Source organism: Stegodyphus dumicola, chromosome 2 (genome assembly GCF_044657685.1).
Source record: "Stegodyphus dumicola isolate Sdum_Otavi_A_Nest chromosome 2, ASM4465768v1".
Classification (NCBI taxonomy): Eukaryota; Metazoa; Arthropoda; class Arachnida; order Araneae; family Eresidae; genus Stegodyphus; species Stegodyphus dumicola.
Window position 1 is genome coordinate 187,315,076 of NC_140769.1, and position 22,395 is coordinate 187,337,470.

Here is a 22,395-nt window from a genome sequence, read left to right on the forward strand (position 1 = left end):
GAGTGACACTTCTTCTTTTCAAATGACTGAATCCCTTATTGCAATATTTGAATACTCTATTTAAAGGAATATCTGTTTGGACGGATTCCAGAGATACAATACCGTGGATAAATTCAGAACCTAGAAGATGGCAAATTTCGTAGCTAACAGAGTCAACAGATACGAGCAGCAATCTCTGAAGAGCGACTGAGTACGAGAAGAGTTTTGCCTTCAATATTTTTTTAATTGTGATCTTTAGTTCAGTGGTCCTGAGTGGTTAATAGAGCCTTCAACTGCAGATAAGTTCAATCAGGAGATATCGAGTAAACCAAAAGACATACTGAAGAAAGAAAAAAATTAATAAAAGCAGAGACTTGAGTCACTGAAGCTGATAGCATCTTCAAATATTCATCTTGTACAAAACTGATATACATAATTTATTGATGTTTCGAGGTTTAGAGAAAACATTTACCATAACTCCTGGGAATGAAAGTAAGGGTTTCTTGTCTACAGAAGAGCTGCATGAAGCTGAAAGGATAATAGCGAAATACTTCTAATAGTTACATTTTTCCAGTGAATTAAATTACCTAAGATCAGAGAAGCCTGTACATGTTAGTGGCAGAATTTTCTGCTTGCCACTATTCATCGACGACTGTGGAATTCTGAGAGAAAATGGCTATATTTCAGAACAGCAGAAGCAACCAATATTGCATTCTAAAACTTATATCACATCACTGTGTTCATCAGACACTATTATTTGAAGCATCTGCATGTAGGTCCAACGTTTCTGCAAATTGCGTAAATCGAAAAGTTTTGGATTATTTCTGCAGAAAACATAGTTAGGAATATTGTACATAAATAATGTGCTTCCACAACCGTCCTCAAACCGAACCACGATTTATAGCTAACTGCCCACTTTCCAGTATACTTGTCTACTGTATTCTAGGGTATAGAGGTTGATTTCTATGGACGTCTTACAATTAAATATTTTAAGGGAAGAGGAAGCCGTAATATGAAATATTACATTTATGTCTTCGTGTGCTTCGCGACAAAGGGAATTCATTCAAATAATTTCAAAATTTTAGCACGCCTAAAGAGATTCGTTTTCCGTCGAGGAAAGCCATGGAAATCTACAGTAGTTGCGGTATAAACTTTTGCGCTGCAGGGTAAGAAGCTTGCTAAAGAAATTGCCATGGTTTGGAAAAATAAAACAATCTTTAACTTTCTAGCTTCTGAAAATATACGATGGTTATTCAACCCCTACTCGGGTGGTATTTGGAAGGTTGGGCTGTGATACCCGAAATTTCATCTATAATGTATAGTAGAGAATGCAAGACTTACGTACGAAGAACTTGCAACACTAATAACGCTGGCCAAGACCTGCCTAAATTCCAAACCTCATTTTGTGCTTTGTCAAACAATTCTAACGATCTCTCTGTTCTTACTCCAGGACATTTTATTATAGGGAAGGTATTGACTTCAGTGCTTGAATAAAATTTCTTTGATAATAAAATCAATAAACTGGACAGATGGAGAATTGCACAGCGAATGTTGCAACACTTTTGGAAGAGATCATATTCTGAAAGCTTTTGAACAGTGCGGCTTAAGGATAAGTGACACAAGACTACAAAAAATGTAGAAGCAGGATATACTGTGTTGATTAAGTATGAAAATTTCCCCATACAGCGGAAATTGGGTCGTATTATAAAAATGTGCACTTGTAAAGACAATAAAGTGCATATAGTGGATATACAAAATGAAATGGTACACTGAAACGTCCAACAGCAAAACTTAACTTACCAACAACTTAGAGTATATTTGTAGCAAACTCTGAACTAGGCACTTTTGAACTTACAAACTTTATGGACTTATTGTTTTTGAATTTATTATTAAATGAAGAACTTCCGTTTTAGTGTTAAATGTTTTGTTTAAAGTCATGCTTTTATGCTAATTTCATATACTTGCTAAAGGCTGTATTGAAACTCTCCTTGGGTATTTTAAGGGCAGCGGTGCGTTAGAAGTTACTTTCCAGTTCTTATGCACGAATTCCAGTTAAATGTGACTTCCAGAAGTCGGGCACAACATAAAACAATTCCAAAATTTTTAAGACTTCAATTTTAAAAAAATTTACCTCGTAAGCTGTTATAGATGATAGGTCCTTTCTCCCGAAATTATCTGTTCCCTTAACAGAGAACTTAGTTTTTCTTTGGTTATTTTTTTATGGAATCTACATGCCACTTCGTTATATTCGGGAATTTAGCATTCTTAAAGACACTCCGAATTTCCTTAACCGTGGAGTCTAGTTGAACAGTACGTCATTCGCTTGGTACGGTGAAGACAGTGGCCTTAAGTTTATGAAAAAATGTGAAGGCAGTGGCCTTCAATTAGTGTAACAATATTTAATTTAAAATAAATAACCAGTGAGCAATGGATACTGTGCATGTTTTTTCCCCTTTTATCAAAGATAAATACTTCAAAAATTTGAATAAAAAGTAAAATTCAGTGCACTAAAATAATAGAAACTTCACACTGTTTACTTAAAAAATAAATAAATAAATAAAACTACAGCTTATACAAGATATTCTTTGAACAGTTGAGTAATCAAATTAAAGTTTCTATAATTCATTTTTAAAATACAATAAAAGGAAAAGACTTCGTGCCTAAAAGCGACTACATCTTATTATGACCCTAAGTGTCATAGAGTAAAAAGAATGTTTCCGCCTCTTTACCCCCAAGATCAGCTTTTCTAGTCTCGTAAGATTCGTGCCTTGTTTGCTCATTGTTTTTATTTTAGATTTTATCACTAAGAGCAAATCCATTGAATTTGTTAAATCCTCCTAATCACTTGAATTTATACCAAAACTTAAACCGATATGTGAAAATATAAAAACTGTTTCGAATAACTGAATAAAAACAAATTTCATAATTTTTATTCATCAAAAATATTTGAAGTTGCTATGTTTTTTGACATAACTCGGCTACATGGGGGTACCCAGGATAATCCCCCTTGTGGTTTTTCTTTATTTCAAAGAATACGGATAAAAAATACAGTCTCCATTTCTTTTTAAAATTTTTAGGTTCACTCATTGTTAGTCAATACATATGTCGTAATTCCGACATATCCTAGCCTATCAGGGAATCATCTTCTTGATTAGCTCGAGTGTTAAAACCTTGAAATGAGAATGATCTCTTCCCCTCCTTTTCTTTTCTACACTATTCTACCAGTTTTTCTTTGAGATTTTCTTTTCGGAGCCTGGAGCTCCCCATGAAATGTTGCAGCCACCTTTTATTTAGTTTCCTATGGTGAATAAAACTGATCTACATACTTTTACTACATGTAGAGCCCCCTGATCACGTCTAAATAGTTGAGGGGCGAGGAACTATTCCTAACATACTGCTATGGCTTTTGCTTCAGCTAAAGGGTGGTGGGTACCAGTCCCATTATATATCAGTTCTTTGATGAAAGATACTGTTATTCAATAGCTATGATTCTGTATTCAGGTCCTTAAGGTCATTTTGGTCTTTTGCGTTGTTATCGTTAAAGTTGGATGAAATGTCGTATCGAATCAGGTTTCAACGTTTGCAATTTTATTTTTGATTGTATTGCACAATTTTTGATTACGTTTAAAATCATGTTTTTTTTTATATATAAGGTACCTAAAATTTTGCATGTATTAATGTTGTATATTGTTAACATAGTTATGACTTAGTTCAATGAATTGTACTGTTCACTAAATTGAACATTGGTCCATCTTTTGGAAATGGTGCAACTACTGTAAAATTCTTGTATATTACAAGAATATACAAGACTTCAGTAACTTGCACAAGATATCCACATATTATATGATAAGAAAGCTACGGAACTTGATCCAAATATTCACTTTTATTATTTATTGTAACATATTGCACATTTTTCAAATAAAAAGTATATAAAAGATAGTTACTGTACAGAGGAAATAACATCAAATAGTATTTCTTATACATATACTTAAAAAAATAATAAATAAAATTAAAAACACTTTTATTTTTATCCCAAATTCATAATGCTATCAATATAAAAGAAATATTCCTTGCATTCCCGAGAAAAATAATTAAATATTAAGAAATTTGTATAAATTCAAACAAGCCATCATTATCATTTGCTCTAAGCAAGTTTACAGTAAATGATAATGATATACTAATTAAAAAGTGGGCTCACATGTTCATATATTAACGTATATTCTTCAGTTAAATTTTAATAACACACATGCTACAACTAATCAAAATAATAGGTTTCTCATAAGAAAGAAGAGACTGAATGCAAGTACTTAAACTGAAATGTAAAAATAGACATCAAATGTTCAAGAATGCAAGATCATTTCAGTGCATAAACTTCACTGACATTTCAGATTAATTTTTCAGTCACAGACTTTTGCAGTGTAATTGGGAAGTATACGCATATTTTTGGCTTCATACACAGGAAGGCAGAATAACATTACTATTTCATTACTAGTGTCATATTAGTCAGCAGATTTACAGTAATATGATATTACATATCTCATTAATAAACCTCAAGAAATTTTTTAAAAACTCTAATGTAATTAAAAAGAATTATGAGTAAGATATTCTTTGAAGATTGTGACAACTAATTAATAGTATATGATCTGCATATTCCCTTAGGATTAGCTCTAATTATTTTACATTTCAATCAATAAATTTTGAAAGATATTTAAAACAAAAATTTTCATGCAATATTTATTTCAATATACTTATTACTTTTTTTGTTATTCATTCAAAAAACACACTCACATGGTTTTTCATTTTGGAAAGGTCACAAAAATTTCATTTGATGAAAATTAAGAATCCTTAATATAATATAAAACCATTTTCATTCACAAATTTACAATTTTGCCTAATTTAACAAAAATGAAATTAAAGACATTTTTATTATGCACGATATGATTCTGATTGAACAGAATAAGTCCTCACTTTACAGCAGAATAAATGAATTTTGTAAAAAGTAAACTAAAAGTATTTCAAATGTTAAAAATTTATAGCCTTCACATAGACTTTTCAAATTTATTCAAAATTAATAATACAAAAACTAATTCAAAATTTTTACTTAAAAAAAAAAATTCTGTTTTCTGCCTTTTGCACAAAAGTGATACCAGAAGATAATCCAGTTAGATATTTCTCATGTTTCTGGTAATTTTATTTCTTGGAGAAATGCAAATGTCATAACATTAAACTGCAATCACTTAAATATTCAACAAAAATTTCAGTTAGTACTTTTTTTTTAACCCGACACCGTATATCATGGCAGTTAAATCTAAGACTACTTCCTATAAAATAACCCTGCTTTTTTCAAGGTGTTTTATTTGACAGAAAGAGTTCACATACACAGCCTGAAATTTTGAAGGTGAAGATGTTCTCTGAGAAAGAATATTAAACAACCTATATGTAACTGAACTTCTCTTAGCAAACACTCACAGGTGCAACATTTCTGCTAAATGGGGACACACTGTTCTATTTCAAAGATCTAAAGATTCAGGAATAGTCTTTTAATGAGAAATATTGGCTAATTAAAAGGTCTCTATCAATGCAGGTTCTGTATATGATTTTGGGATAAAATTAAATTAAATATGTTTTCTTTCAACTTAGCATTTAAGTAATAAAAGATAAACCATCTAAACAAAATATATTTTTTTTTAACAAAAACCTTAAGCGATAAGTGATAAATCATCTTATTAATCTTTAAAAAAAAAAAAAGATTAATATGATGATAAATAACTTCAGCCTAAAATGGTTAGAGTTTAAAAACATATATATTCTAAAGGGAAGAACACAATTTCATGTACAGCCCAAAAATATTACAGTCAAAAGTCGTTAATTCGGACACCCATAATCCATAATGATCTATAATCCGGACCTCAAAGCTAAAATCTTTCTGCGCATGCGCCGCGTTGACGCATGCTCAGAGGCGTTTTACGCGTGCGCGCAAGACATTTACGACTGCGCATATGCGTCTGCGAAAGCGCAGAATACGTTTTCGCGTCCGCGTTTAATGTATACCGGACGGTATAAGCTAAAATTATCTATTTCAGTTAATGTTGATGATTGCGTTGTTCCTTAATCTTCGAATTGAATCCGGCTTATTATTTTTTGCAGACTGTAAGAGCAATTTTATAAAAGTAAGCTTGAACTTTCGATTACGTCAAATAGAATTTCCGATGCTGGAGCTCCCAAAGGATCTAGAAAACGAAAGTATGATTCGATGTCCATCAAACAAAAAACGAATTGCTACAAAAAATGGATAAAGGTATATCCTTTGTTTATCTAACTGTTCCGAAATCTGTTTATCAATTTCACGCTGCTCTGCGCGGGGGGGGGGACGTCGCGGCGCGCAATGAACTAGAAGTTTATCTGTCACCACTATCGTTATCTTCAGGGCAGATGTTTTTATATTTTCGGCTTATAATTCCTTACTAAATGTAGTATTTAATCTCGATGTACTCCGTCTTTGATATGATTTAACTCAAATTCCTCGTCATTATAAATATCACGAATACAAATCAAATAGTTTTCTGGTTGCAATTTTCTAATTTCGGCTATGCGTAAGGTACGCATGCGCGCGTTGAAAGAAATGTTTAATAAAGTAAACAAATAAATATTAAGCTTCTTTTTTTGTAAATTTTGATACCCTTTAGATCATAATTGCTCATTATTTTATAAATTACGGTTTCATATTTTTAATTTTATAATTTCTGCATGCCATCTTACCAGATTTAAACTGACGATCTATAATCCGAAAAAATCGATAATCCGGAATCGCCGAAGTCCCGACGAGTCCGGATTAAAGACTTCTGACTGTACAAATAATTTCTACAACACGAAATAAAATATAGAAAAATCAACTTAAATCTTCTGTAGAATATGTAAAAATATTTTTTACATTAAAAAGAAACTGCAATTTTAAATAAAAAATTTCTTTATACGAGTCATAAACAAATACTTACAAATAATTTGAATGCTTGGGAAAATGGATTTATATTCCATATCAAATACTTCTATGAATAATATATATCTGAACACATATTTAATATATTTTACTTTCACAGGAAACAACATTATTAATTCTGATCTGCAGATACCTTATACTTGGTCTTATGCATTTCTTATGCAGATTCCCTTGTCAGTTTTCCTCACTTTACAAAAGCAAAACCATCCTGTGATTCCATTTGCAAAACAAACTGGCATAATGCACAGAAGCAATTGCTATTAATTTACTTGGGAAATAATTTAGAATGTTCTTTTATCTCCAAAAAATCTAAAAGCCAGAAGGGTTTGATAAATATACAATAAATGTAAACAGAAATAACATATCCACCTTTCAAAACTGTGAAGTACAATGGAGGACTTTCAGTTGGTGTCAGTGAAGATAATACACTCTGTGATGAGATATTCAGTTGTTAAAAGATACAAAAGACAAGGAAAAAGGGTTATGATAAAGACAGCAAATATGATCTATTAATATTTCATCAGCATTTGTATCCATGAGGACACTAGATCTATACGTTTTTCCTATTAGTTTTAATGATTAAAATCAAGTTCTATCACCAGTTTTGGCTGATATGCAAGCCTTGCTATTTAACAGTATGCTTAATGCTGAAATTGGCACACTTTGATATTGTGCAATTAATAATATAAATGTAATGTAAATAACAAAAACATCTAAAAAACTGCCTTAAAACTATACACTTTGTAATTAAATTTACACATTTTTCAGTCAATAAAAATTGAAGAAAATTCACCCCCCCCCTCATAAAAGGAAAAGTATTCTTCGATACTGCTTTTATTCAGCAATAAAAAATTAATAAATAAAATAAAGTACTAATGCAGGTCTTTTGTAAAAATGAATTGGATTTTTCTCAAGCAATGATTACTTGTAAGCAAAAATTTAGGTAGTAACAGATAATAAAATGGTTACTAGAAAAGTCATATTTTAAATCATTATATTCATTTTGCATAAAAATAAATAATATTTTGTACAAGGTAAATGGCTTAAATCAACTCATTTATTTATTAATCTCCAATAAATTAATACCTTATCCAATCCCTTACTTATTGTAACAAATCTGCTTTTCTTCTTTTCAAAAATGTTTTGAAAACGAAACAGTTTTTTGCATTACATTAAAATATAAATCTAGCATGATGTATTACTAAGTAGGAACTCTTCATTTTATAAGAGACTCATCTATGCTCATATTAGCATTAGTTAATGAAGCACATTGTGCCTTACAGTATATATCCTTTCACAACAGTTATAATAAGACAATTATTATTCTAAAAGACAAAATTACATTTATTTACAGTTACAAATTTTTAATAAGAATGTGCATTGGAATGCTCAAAATTGATTCCTAGACTTTGCAATATTCAGCCATCAATCAAGTTTTGAAAAGATATACAAAATATGCAATTTATAGTTGTAAAATACTTTTCAATCTTCAACACATCTACAACATGTATTAAAACAATAAATATAGATATGTTATGATATGTAGTGAAATACGACTCTCAAGTTACACCAGGAAATTCTTTTACTTGAAACCACTAAGGACCACTTCAAACAATTTCAACTAGGATCACATCATGTTCCTTAAATAAATATATAATCATACAGCAACACTTACAGAAAAAAGGACTCAGGATAAAAAGAATTCATAAAAATCCATTTCTTCTTTCTTTTTTTGCAATAAAAACCACACAGACTACTAGAGATGAAAAACGAAATTTTTGTAATTAAACCCAATTTAACAGTAAAAAATATTTTAATTGTGACAGAAGAATAACAGATTCATACGGAAATCTTAACTCAGTTCATATCATTTTGTCTGATGTATTTTCCATTAAATGTAAATTATACACATTTAAGACAAATTAGCAGATTAAATTGATTTTGATGGAATACAGATTAATGAAACTACTTTAAACTCCTTCCAATTACAAATTTTCCATCAATAGCCTTGAGGTACAATTATTATAGGAAGAAAGGCCCAATGAATCATCTTATATGCCTAATTTATTCTTAGAGAGACTATCCGGAAATGAACAACATTCATTTGTCTCCAAAAAAGGCGGGTAAATGAATGTTGTTTGTTTCCAAGTGGTACCAATAAGTCTATAAAATTTATAGTATTCTCACATTTCTAATTGATATCAACTTTTGAATAAAGCCTTGCAGAAATAAATAACTAATTTAGATATTCCTCTCAAATTAAAATTTAATATAATTATAGTTTTTAAGAAGGAAGGAAGCAAACCAATTTGAAATTTAAAAAAATCAAGGCAAAATTCAACCACAGATTGAAATTTGTTTTAAAGAAAAATTTTACTTTTAGAAAGATTCTGTCAAGTACAGAATAAAAAGAAGAGCACTTTTAAAAAAAATCTTTCTCACTGGAAACTTAGTTGCAGTAACAGTCTTCTATGTCTGTCTTACTAGAAAATCACAGTTTTCCTTTCGAACAAACATTAATCCAAGGTTTAATTTAAATCACAGCTAATATTTCAGATATATGCTTTACAGCTAATATTTCAGATGTATGCTTTACAGTTTTTTCTATTTTCCCATTTTAATACTTTTTCAATGATATACAGACATATACAGTATCTTTTATTTATTAATTAAATCACAGCTTTGCTTTTGCCAATTTATATATATATACAGGGTTTCCAAAAATTACCACACATTTCAAAATTATGTAAAAAATAAATAATAAATAAAAGATTACACTTACTGTTTTAGACATGGTACTATGTAGAATATGGTTCAAATTCTCTGCCAATGAATTTAATTAAATGATGGATGAAATAGTTTACAGGAATGGGCTGCGTGCTATATTGTAAAGAGAAAGGTAGCTCTAGCAATAGCAACAAAATGGCAGACCATACATACGACAGTTTCCACAGAAATCCAAGAAAATATGTACATAATGTACACAGAGAATGATGCATCTAAAACTGACAGTTCACAAGATACTGCACAAGTTTCATGCATATAAGATTCAAATAGGGCATAAGATGCTTCTAAATGACAATAATTAGTTATTCAAATTTACTGTGGATACATTAAATTAAATCAAAAACAACAAAAACTTCCTCAGCACCATTATATTTAATGACAAATTCAACATTATATGGGTACATGGTCTCTAAATGATAATCTATTACATATACGCGTTAACAAGAAAAAAATGATCGACTCTTCCCCCCCCCTTCAACAAGAACAGCATAAATAATACAGACAAAAGTCGTTAATTCGGACACCCATAATCCTGACCTCAAAGCTAAAAACTTTCTGCGCATGCGTCACTTTGACGCATGCGCATAGGCGTTTAAGCGTGCGCGTAAGACCTTTACGACTGCGCATTTGCGTGTGCACAAGCGCAGAATACGCTTTCGCTGCACGTTTAATGTACAACGGACGGTATAAGCTAAAATTATCTAATTGTCTATTTCAGTTAATGTTGACGATAGCGTTGTTCCTTAATCTTCGAATTGGATCCGGCTTATTATTTTTTGCAGACTGTAAGAGCAATTTTATAAAAGTAAGCTTGAACTTTCAATTATGTCAAATAGAATTTCCGATGCTGGAGCTCTCAAAGGATCTACGAAAACGAAAGTATGTTTCGATGTCCATCAAACAAAAAGTGGAATTGCTCCAAAAAATGGATAAAGGCATATCCTTTGTTTATCATTTATCTAACAGTTCCGAAATCTGTTTATCAATTTCACGCTGCTCTGCGCGGGGGGGGGGGGACGTCGTGGTGCGCAATGAACTGGAAGTTGATCTGTCAACACTATCGTTATCTTCAGGGCAGTTGTTTTTATTTTATTCGGCTTATAATTCCTTATTAAATGTAGTATTTCATCTTGATGTACTTCGTCTTTGATATGATTTAAATCAAATTCCTCGTCATTATAAATATCACGAATACAAATCAAATAGTTTTCTGGTTGCAATTTTCTAATTTCGGCTATGCATAATGTATGCTTTACGCATGCGCGCGCTGAAAGAAATGTTTAACAAATAAATATTAAGCTTTTTTTTTTTTTTTTTTTTTTTTTTGTAAATTTTGATACTCTTTAAATCATAATTGCTCATTATTTTATAAATTACGGTTTCATATTTTTAATTTTATAATCTCTGCATGCCATCTTACCAAATTTAAACTGATGATCTATAATCCGGAAAAATCGATAATCCGAAATCACCGAAGTCCCGACGAGTCCGGATTAAGGACTTTTGACTGTATATCTACTTATATATATTAAAAAATTTTGCTGCACCTCAGATCAAAGATGAAGACATCTTTTTTTCAATAATATAGTATGATTTCCCATTGATTAATATGTGAACATAATTCCTTAAATATGCATCTTCCCTGTAGATGGATTATGGATTGATTGCAAAAATCCTATTCTGTAATTTCCTCACTCTCTAGTTATTTTTCCAATGAGTTTTTTTTCCCCCTTAGGATTATGCTAAATTTTCTGCCTATTAGATAATTTGTTCTAATTTGCAAGAGCCAAAGAAGCATTTCATTACTACTATTTATTCCATAACTTCTCAGACACTTACTAATACCTGGCATGAAATCAAGTATCGCTTGAATGTAATAGGAATACACATTGAAATTATTAACTTTCGTAATTCACATTGTTAATGAATAAAAATTTTTTATACCTAGCTCTAAAAATATTTTTAACATAACTCTGAAATGCATCCAGTATTTTGTTGACACCTTCAGGGGTGACTATGACTCATCCCATTCTAAAATCCTGAAAACTACTGTAGAGTAAAAATCTGACATAGTTTTAAATAATTCAGAATATAAATGCGCAATATATGCATACAGGGATACACACTCGTTTTGGTGCAGTTTCATCACGGAAAAAAAAAATATAACTTTTTAAAATTTATTAAAAGTTAATTTTGTGTTACTACAATCACTTCACACAATCGTCTAATTTTTTTTATTTCTCAACATTTTAAAAAATACTTGCTATTTTTTTTTAATTATTTTTGGGAGGCAGAAGGGGGAAATTTCTGGAAACTGCTGCACTAATATTTTTCTTTATTGATAACTAAATCTTCAGTATGATCAGCAAGACATTTTTTTTTCTGTAGAGAATGGCTTTTTATTTAGACTTAAGTATTGGATTAGAATTTGAAGATTGTATATTAACAGATATTGAAGTTGAGAAACTGCTAGAATGAGGTTTGGTTTATTAAGATTATGGCAAAGCACACTAGGGCTATCTGCCTAAGGGGAGGGATGCCTTCGTGGAGGACTTTCTAAGGGGAACTGGGGACGTTACACATGGGGAAAACCACGAAAACACCCATGCAGCCAGCCCGTTCGCGGGATTCGAACTTCAGACCTAACTACCAGTGTTCAGCGACTTTACCGCTCGGCCACTGGTGGGCCCTGCTAGAAGGAGGAGAATGGTTCATGGAATTTAAAGAATTTTGTTAAGTTACTCAACATATTATACCTAAAATCTTTACCCATATGGCTTTCAGAGGGCTTTTCTAACCCCAAAACTTCACTTGTATTTTTATGTAATGATAAGTAATAATTCACAGTCTAGGTTATCAGTAATCAAGAATGCTGTACATTTTGTCATAATATCACCCATATAATTAATTTTCAACAACAGGTCAATGGTTAAACAGATTCAATCAGTTTTGTCAATACTGAATATTTTTGTTCTCCACCTTCTATCAGACAAAATACTTCATAAAACTTTGCAATATCAGTCTCCCCTCCATTTTTGTATAACAAAATGAATAAAAGCCAAATAGAAGAAACTTTTATGCATAAGCCAAACATTTTTTGCTCATACAAAATGTTTGACCTCTCACTGAACTTTATTAAATCTAAAAGTTTTAAACTTATGTAATCTCAACAAGATATATTTTTTCCTAAAATAAAATTTGAGACAAATCTGGAAATTCTAAATCTGAGAAAGTAAAAAGTCCAGATTCAGGCTATATCCCTGGATCAGATAATCACCTCTGTACCCTGTATATCTGGTACAATATTCAATGCAAAATACTAAAGATATTCCAAATAAAAAGAAAAAGTCTTTGTAAAGCTACATAAATAAACTCAGGATTCAGAACAAAACAATATATATATATAGAGAGAGAGAGTTAGGTTTGGAGGCAACTTCCCCTTGATAAGTCTGTCTCCTGCCTGCTCAACAGTCATTCACTTATGCAATTTTTTAAAAAAATTTTAGATTAATTTTAATTTGCTTAATTGGTGAATTTATTTTCATGGTTTGGTTTTGCACTTGATTTACTTATGCTATCTGAATTTAAATGATATTGTAGATTAGTTCGAAAATTAAACCTTTTATATGTCTGCACACTTTTTAACTTTAAATTTGCTTTTTACATATATACATGTTTGTTAAAATATATATATATATATATATATAAGTACTTCCTAATACATATATATATAACTAATTTAACATTATCTGCTAGTTTCACATGGTAAGCACTCAGCAAATTAAAGGCAAAACAAATACAGGTTATTTTTTATGAATTACATAAATCTGAAACTAAGAAATTATCAAAATTTTCAAAAAGTGCTTCAGGTTGTTGTCCATGGACTGATCTAACATGATTTCTTAAAGTGTCCTTTCGCCTGAATTTTGAGACACACAACCAGCAGCCATACACTAAATTGGAATGGTTTCGCTTATGCCGATTCAAAGTTCCAACTTGCCTGTACACCTTCCCACAAACATCACATGGATATCGTGGCCCTAAAAAAAATTTAAATGTTTTTAATTTACTTACAAAAGTTCATTTGATGCAATTCATTGATTTATGAATACATTCTTACCCCAAGAGTTTTACTTCCTCATATGCTGAATACTTGGGTTCATAACAATTAATAAGGAAAAAAATCATGCATAATTTGAATGATTCCCTCCCCCACACACACAAAAAAACTCAATAAAAATATTAAAGAAAAAATCATTCAAGCACAGATTTACAGGCTCATTAGACAACATTCAAGAATCAGATAATAATCAGGAATTTATTTTTAATTTTTGAAGTTCCTTTTTGTAACTAAAAATCTCTGTAAAAATGAAATTACACATGGGCATATTTAATATATTGGGAAGGTAAACTTTTTTTTTTATTATTTTTTATTTATTTTGCAAGTAAAGAAACAATTATTACAAATTTTTGTTCTTATTGGCCTTTTTGATTATACATTTAGTAAAAATATGAAACAATATATAATAAAAAAAACCAAAACCTGCCATTTTGACAATTAATCAATAATTCAATTAGATGGCATTCACTAACAATGAAACTGAAATAAACATTCCTTGTTATAAATTTTAGTAATCTCAAATTAAAGCAAAGTTAATTGTTTTATGAAAGTTACACTGCAATTCTGGTATTTCAGTAAGGTTTAGAAAAAAGCAAGAAAGCTGCTCCTTTGCATAAAATTCAATATTTTATTAAAACACATATTAAATAAGCCAGAAAAATCTAAAAATACACTATAACTGTACCTTACGAAAATAAAATTATAAATATATTTTTTTGTCAGTAACCAAATTTGAGACCAAAGCACAAGATTCTGCAATGTAATGAGGGGATTACCATTAATTATTCTTAAGAAATTCTTGATAAATGCCCCAGACCTGTTTATTACATAAAAATAAAAACACCTTTTTTTTGGGGGGGGCAAGGATATAGCAATCATAACATCCCTATACCTAAAAATTCCAAATAAAGGCTACTTAAGCCCAAATAATCATTACCAAGCTGCATTTTTAAAATTCAAATTTTTGTTTTAATAATTAATTTCTTTTTTTCCTTGCACAATCCAAAATAATCAAAATGAGTCTTTACCAAAAGGTTAAGTATTTTAACTAAATTTTGGAAATTTATTACAATTAATGGACATTCTGATCATTTGTTTAACTAAATATTAATATAACAATTTTGCTGAACACATTTCTGCAACATATATGAAAAATACCATCTGTAACGAAAACTGACTGATAATTTGACTATTCATATCTTGAAATATAAATTATAAAGCACTTCAAATATAGATGTTACTGAAAATCATTGTGAGGGTTGAATGTAAAAATCAATTCATAAAATTAAATAAAGTTTTCCTTTTTCCCCTCTTTCAGAGATTAAAAATTATAATCAGTATAATAATTTTGAGATACGTCATACAATATTTTCTAAACACATGAGTGAAATATTGTTAAAACAAGTTTTCATTTCTAAGCATATAAATTTACATTAATAACAGCATTTTGTATTTCAAGAAAAATCAGTTTTGCCTAATTAAATTACGAATTTTTTAGAGATCTGACATTAAAATAATAATTTAAATCTATTTCATTATAAGTAAGAAGTCATATTTCTTAAAGCTGAAAAATATTTAATCTTTAATATCAGATATTTATAACATAGGAATTTTTTTTCCGATACATGAAGTGTTAAGTGCAACTTATTAATTTAATGACAAACAATATTTGAAACTTCTAGGGGGAAAAAAACTAAATAAATTTGATTAAAATTTCTTACCTTAAGAATCCAACTTAATATTATTCAAGATTTTATTATATTTTAACTAAATAGCCTAAGCAAACTTTGCTATTAAAAAAGAGAATTATTTGCCATTAAAAATTAGAAATAAGGCAGTAGTTTATATTTTACTTCATTTATTATTTTTTTTAAGTTACAATAGTTATTTGTTCAGCATATGAAAGAAAGTTATAAGTTGAAACTTTCACAAATTTGAACTTGGTACACAAAATGTATATAGCTAAATGTATATTTATAAAACTTGTATAGACCTTTAAAAAATAAATAACAAATAAATACATAATATAGAGTTTGAAATAACATAAACTTTGCTAATGTTAAATACAAGTTACTATTACTAAAAATTTAAAATAGTTAAAACAAGTGTAAAATTGCAGCAAATTTAACATTGGTGGCAAACTGTAAATTTGAAAAAGATTAGAAATCATTACAGTACTAAACGTGAACTATGTCATCAAAATTAATGCAGCTCAATCTATAGTTAGGAAGAATAGCTAGTTTACAGGCAGAATAGGCCTTAGCCCAATATTCAGAATAATTCTTCATTATCCCGCTTTTCACCTCATAAAAGAGCAAGCACTGTGAATTTCTGAAATAATGCTGTGCTTATGACTTAAAAACTGACTTCACCAGCCTCTGTTTATATGTGGTATCTCAAAGGGTTTGCAATAGGAGAAAAACTCTCCAATAAGGATCCTAAAAGAAATCTGACAACTTTATCACTGAAGTTATATGCCTTAGAAATAAATTAGATATATGTACAGGGTGGCCCAAAATTACTGAGTGTATTTCATGTTTTTTGGGGGAGAAGAGAACTAAACAAGGTATGTATATCTTTGTCTTCTTGGAAACATAATTTAAAACGGTTTTACATAAAAAATTTTAAAGATTAAATAACTTCTACATGAGCTCCATTTGTGGCACGCAAAATATACAGTCAATATTCAATTTCATGCCATGTGTTTTGCAGGATTTCAGCAAATATTCCTCTAATGACTTCAGTAATTCGTTGTTTTAGGTCATCGATATCCGGAACTGGAGTTGTGTACACTCGTCCCTTAACATACCACTAAAAGAAGAAGTCAAGGAGTGTAATGTTAGAGGATTTTGGCGGATATGGTATCAGCCTCCCACGACCAATCTAGTGATGAGATGTTTTGTCCAGCTCCATTTGAACTATAGAACCCCAGTGTGATGGAGCGCTATCTTGTTGAAAGTTAACTTGTTGCTCATTCAAATTGAGAAAAAACATAGCACTCTAACATGTACACATGTAAAACTTGTCACTGTCTGTCTGATGAAGAAAAATGATCTGAAGGTTTCATCTCTACAGCCAGTATGCACCTAACATTTCAGACCACTGTGTGCTTTTTCTCTTATTACATGAGAGATATGACAATTACGATGGTTAACATAACATAGTTGCTTCATCAGTGAAAACAATGTTTACTAAGAAAGAGTTGTCTTCGTCAATTTTGTTAAAAATATGCATGGCAAGATCAAAAAGTTTAGGTTGTCATATGGTTTCAATTGTGCAGAGTTCAATTTAACAAAGTCCTTACTTGGAGGATGATGATTTGAGTATTCTAAATGAAAGTGTCTCTGAATGATTACAACAGATTTGCTTTCATGGAACCACAAAATGCTCATTTTTCTGTATGGTAATCATTTCAGACTGAGGCAATTTGTTAATTTTCTTGTGAAATGCTGTCGTGCTATCTACCGCTTATGTGGAAGTTATTTAATGTTTAAAATTTTGTTGTGTTTAATTTGTTTGTTTTAATTTATCATACCTCAATATGCTTTTTTCCCCCCAAACATGAAATGCACTCAATAATTTTGGACCACCCTGTATTATTATCAAAAATTTACTCCTGCAATACTCGTAAACTTTTACGTTTTACTGAAAGCAAGTGGCATCATTAAAATGCAACATACCTTACCCAAACAGAGAATTTACATTAAAAAAAATTCCAAATTAATGCTAAATTAATTTTAAAGATTATCTTTAATACAAATTACAGCGCAATATTTTTAATGTATTAGATATTATGTATTGATATTATAATGATATAAAATGACAACAGCTCCAATATTGTTGCATTCACACTGCAAAACCTGGAAAGAAAAATACAGTAAGATTATTAGGTACAGAAATTAATACATAAAAAAATAAATATATGAATACCATATAGCTATCTATCTATCTATCTATCTATCTATCTATCTATCTATCTATATATATATACATATAAATTAAATTACATCTAATAAACAAATGAAATTGCAGTTAAATTTTACATAAAAATTATTTTAAAAAAAACTTCAGCAATTTAACTTTTAAACGTTTATATGTAAATAAATAAAGAAAGAATTCTAGTAATTACAAAATGATTTCATTTTTTCTATTAAGTTCAGAATGCTAATGTACACAAAAAGGCCACTTCAAATATACTGTAAACTCTTTTTTCAAATAATATAACTGATAAGATTTTATTGAAAGGGGGAATGCAAATAAAATACAGTTCTTGCAATGTAATTTTCTTTTATTTATTTATTTTAAGTTTAATAACATTCATCACAAAGAAACATTTTTACAACAATATGCATTACAAAAGTTTTCATGCACTATATGAAAAGTAAGTTTTTACACATAAGGGGAAAATGTTTCGACATATATTTTTCATTACCAAGAAAAGAATTTTCCATTTCAATAATACAAAAGACAAAATACAATAATTACTTTTACTTAAAAACAAATTATATCTATGCAGAAACAAATATATCAATTATATTTATCATAAATAATACTTAAATACCAAAACATTAAATGATTTTACAAATACTTCATTCCTAACAAAGTTTTAATTATGATAATTTGCACATTTCAATAAATTAAGTAATCTACTTACACACATTAGTTATCTTGACAACTAAATACTTAGTTTGCATTTAATCATTTAATAAGAGTTTCAAATAAAAAATTTCATAGCAAATAAATTGTAGACAATATACATATAATAAACAGCTATTATAAAAAGTTACTTTATAAATCAAATTTATAACAGCTACTAGTAATCCTATTTGGAGTTGCACAACATTTCGAATTACAGATACAACTTAAATCTAAAATCCAAATTGGAATACAAACTACTCTTTATTTCTCTTTAGATTTATCTGAATCAGAAAAACTTAATAAATTTTTAAAATTTTGTATTTGAAAGAAGAAACATGTATCTCTCTTTTCTGAATTTACGAATTAGTAGAAACTTTTCCAGGTATTGTAACACATAAAATTCAGATTCAATACATTGCTCTGAACCCCAGAAGACAATCATAAGAAAAAACTTTTAACAAACTTCAATACTAAAGATCGATGACATATAGTTGACAGAACTGTTATTCTCAACCGATAAACACAGTACTGCTTCCATATCCAAATATAATACAATCCAAGATTTACTGCAACTATGTAAAACTGCAAATAATAGCAAATATTGCATTAAACATAATATGTATGTAAAAAAATCACTGACTATTAATGCAATAAGATTATTACAAGATATACGTAATTACTACTAAAATTAATTTTAAAAATGTGGAATAAGACATTATCAGTATTAATTAAATTGATAATGGAGTGCTATATACTTAGTGAAAATGTATTATACACTTAGTCTCTGCTGAACTTAAAGGAATTCTGACATTTTGGCCTAATCTGCTAAAGACAGGTAAAAAATGAAATGGAGTTCTTTCGATATACATCATAATGTACCATTTCAAAGGATGGCATATAAGAATCTTTTATTTTTCAAACACTGACAGCACTTTGTTAGTTTACAAGCACTAACAGCATTAATATTATATTTTAGATTAATTATTATATTAATAAAGAATTTACTGAGCATGCAAGCTACAATAAATAGCATTAATGGATGAAAGAAATAGTGTAGAGGCGAATACAGAAAAAAAGAAAAATGAAGTAAAATCCTATTTGACCACTGATAGCCATTATTCCCATCCAAAGTATTTATAGCCATTAAGCTGAGCTATAAGTTGAGAATTACACAAATCTTAGAAATCGGTATTCTGAGCTTAGATGTAAAGCTTAGATGTAGAGCTTAGATGTAAAGATGTAAAGCTTTACAATGAGCATTTTGAGTCCCTGTGTTTAATTACAATTAAATGAATACGCAGATAGAACTGGATGTGAATAAATTGCAGTAATTTACCTTGTCACAGCCTATTAATCTTTGAGTTGCATTTAAAACTTAAAGTGCCATTTTTCTCCATCCCTTCTTTTTAATCTGCTGTAGCAAACTAAGTATAACAAACTGAGGATATGGAGGCAAAAGTGTACAGGTAACTTTATTTAAGTAAATTAAATTTGTGGTTTCATTTAACACTGAATATTGATTAAAAATAATAGTCACCAACTATTATTAATATTTGATTTTTTACTATATTCCATTAAGCATAGAAAGAAAAGTGAGTATTATCATTTGCAAAGAATCACAGGCAAAAATAAATCAGTAAATATACATATTTATAATCTGTACATTATATACACAATCATGAGCTTTGCATTTAATTTTAACATAAAAAACATAAAAAAACAATAAACAACAATAATAATGTTTAGTACATTAGGAGATAACTTGTAACTTCTTTATCATGAGCATTTCTTAATGTTCAGTGGGACACTTTTTAATGTATGAACAAATATTTTTTCAAAAATGTCCAAACAGCTCTCACCCTTTTAAAACTAAGGTGAGTAAAACATCTCCTGTTGATAAAAAACAAATGAAAGATCTTCTTAAAAGAAAATATTACAACAGTTCATGAAAAGACAAAAGACTACATCAGTCTTGCACTCAAGAAAGTTCTAGTCATTTTTAAAACAATCTAACATCACTATCAAAAAGTTTTTATCACGATATTAATGACAAAAAATCAGTCTTCATGTTCATGCTGAGCTGCAGCTGCTTCCTGCCAAGTATTTTTCAAAAAATCAACAATGCGCTGACAAAATGATGACTTTATGAATCCAAAAGCTATGCAACATAATGTAAAGGCCCAAGCAAGTATTAATAAATAATCTACTTTTTTAGTTAATGTAGAAGGCACAGGGCCATTCATATCAGCTGACGTCACATTAAGAGTGCCATTATGCTGCAAACCTATAAAAGTACAATGAATGAATTTATTAATGATGTTATATTTTTTATACTTTTATGGTCTAAAAGAAACTTCTAGAATAATTATTTGGACTGCCAACTCAACAAAAAAAATTAATACATACAGATATTTACATAACGAGAACTTTGTAAAATATTTATAACTTTACCACATGAAAAACAGTGTAAAAATCTATATCAATATAAAACTTTAGCATACTATTTAAAGATATCTTAATAAATCACATACCATTTTAGTTCTAGCAATGTTATCAGCAATTTTGAATAATGAAACATCTATATTTTGAACCTCTTAAATTAACTATTGAACACCTTTCAATAACCACCGAGACATTTTGCTTTTTGAATATTCATATAGTAGTATCCTATATACATGGATAGTAAATATACTCCTTAAGCTTACCGCAGTTATCTGAAATCACAGATAATAGCAAGCTCTACATATAATGCAATAGTGTGCAACATAACATGACAAAGTGCAATTAACTAAAATGCACTAATGTAATTATAAAGCATCTCATTTTAAATTTTCAAAGTCCTTTTCTCCCTCATTCACATAAAACTAAAGGATTTGGCATTCCAGTCTAATCTGCTAGAGATGATTTGCAGGAATGAAAATATACTGTACTTTCCTTTGTTGTATTTATTTAGATATTTTTCTCTTCTAGTTTTTTCAGCAAATGATTTAAAATTCTTTTCCTTTTTTTTTCCTTCCCCCTTTTCTTGACAATATATAATGGCAAACAGCAATGTACAATGAAGTAAAGAAGAATAGCACTGAAGGCAATAAGTGCAACTAACATTTATGAAACACACATATATTACAATAATATTAAGGCTTCTATTTAGATATACTTTTTAATACGCTAAACCTCACCATCATAAATTAGGTTTGCTATCTAATTTTGCTTTATTGAGTTTAAAGTGGTAAAATTAGCACATTTTAATTACTTTTTTTAAATAATAGGAAATGTGAAAGCAAATATAGTATGCATAGCTTCAAGAAATAACAGAATAAGGAAAAACATATTTCTCTGCCACCGTAGTGCATAAGAAATTAAATTCTTATTCAAATCATCCATGTGTATATATGATGATATTCAAAACTGTTGTGAAGAGATGATGTTTGATGACATGGTTGATGTTTGCACTGCTGTATGTATTTCAAAATACACCACCTGTTATGACTTGCAGCAGATTTTGTAACTTAAAAATAGATTATTTCTTAAATTTAAAACAGGGAGAGGGAGGGCAATGAGCTTAGATAACAGAAACCATAGATCTGGGAACACAATGAATGACATGCTTCAGAAAATTTACAGATAACATTAAAAGATCATTTCTGTTAAACAAACATTGAATTATATACACAGATTCCAAACTTTTTATATCACACAGAGTATAGTAACTATAGTAGCCTAGATGGTAAAGTGGTTAGGTGAGCCTATTATGGTAACAAAGGGACCGGGTAAGACATGGGTGTTTGTAAATGTATAGTGCCGGTGCGCCATGGTGGCACTTTAAATATGCGGCGAGCCGAAAGTCCTCTCTGGTGGACTGGTGGGTGAAAAA

The 22,395-nt window shown here is 29.5% G+C and overlaps 1 protein-coding gene across 2 annotated transcripts in view; it reads right to left on the minus strand.

The window, feature by feature from the left end:
- Positions 1–3,843: 3,843 nt before the first annotated feature.
- bug (thioredoxin domain-containing protein bug) overlaps positions 3,844–22,395 on the minus strand; it is a 44,223-nt gene continuing 25,671 nt past the window's right edge. For both annotated transcript variants that reach the window (XM_035358474.2, XM_085811544.1), the window contains exon 6: positions 3,844–20,805. In XM_035358474.2, coding sequence (XP_035214365.1) covers positions 20,579–20,805 — 227 coding nt within the window. In that variant the 3' untranslated portion in view covers positions 3,844–20,578. The remainder of the gene's footprint in view (positions 20,806–22,395) is intronic.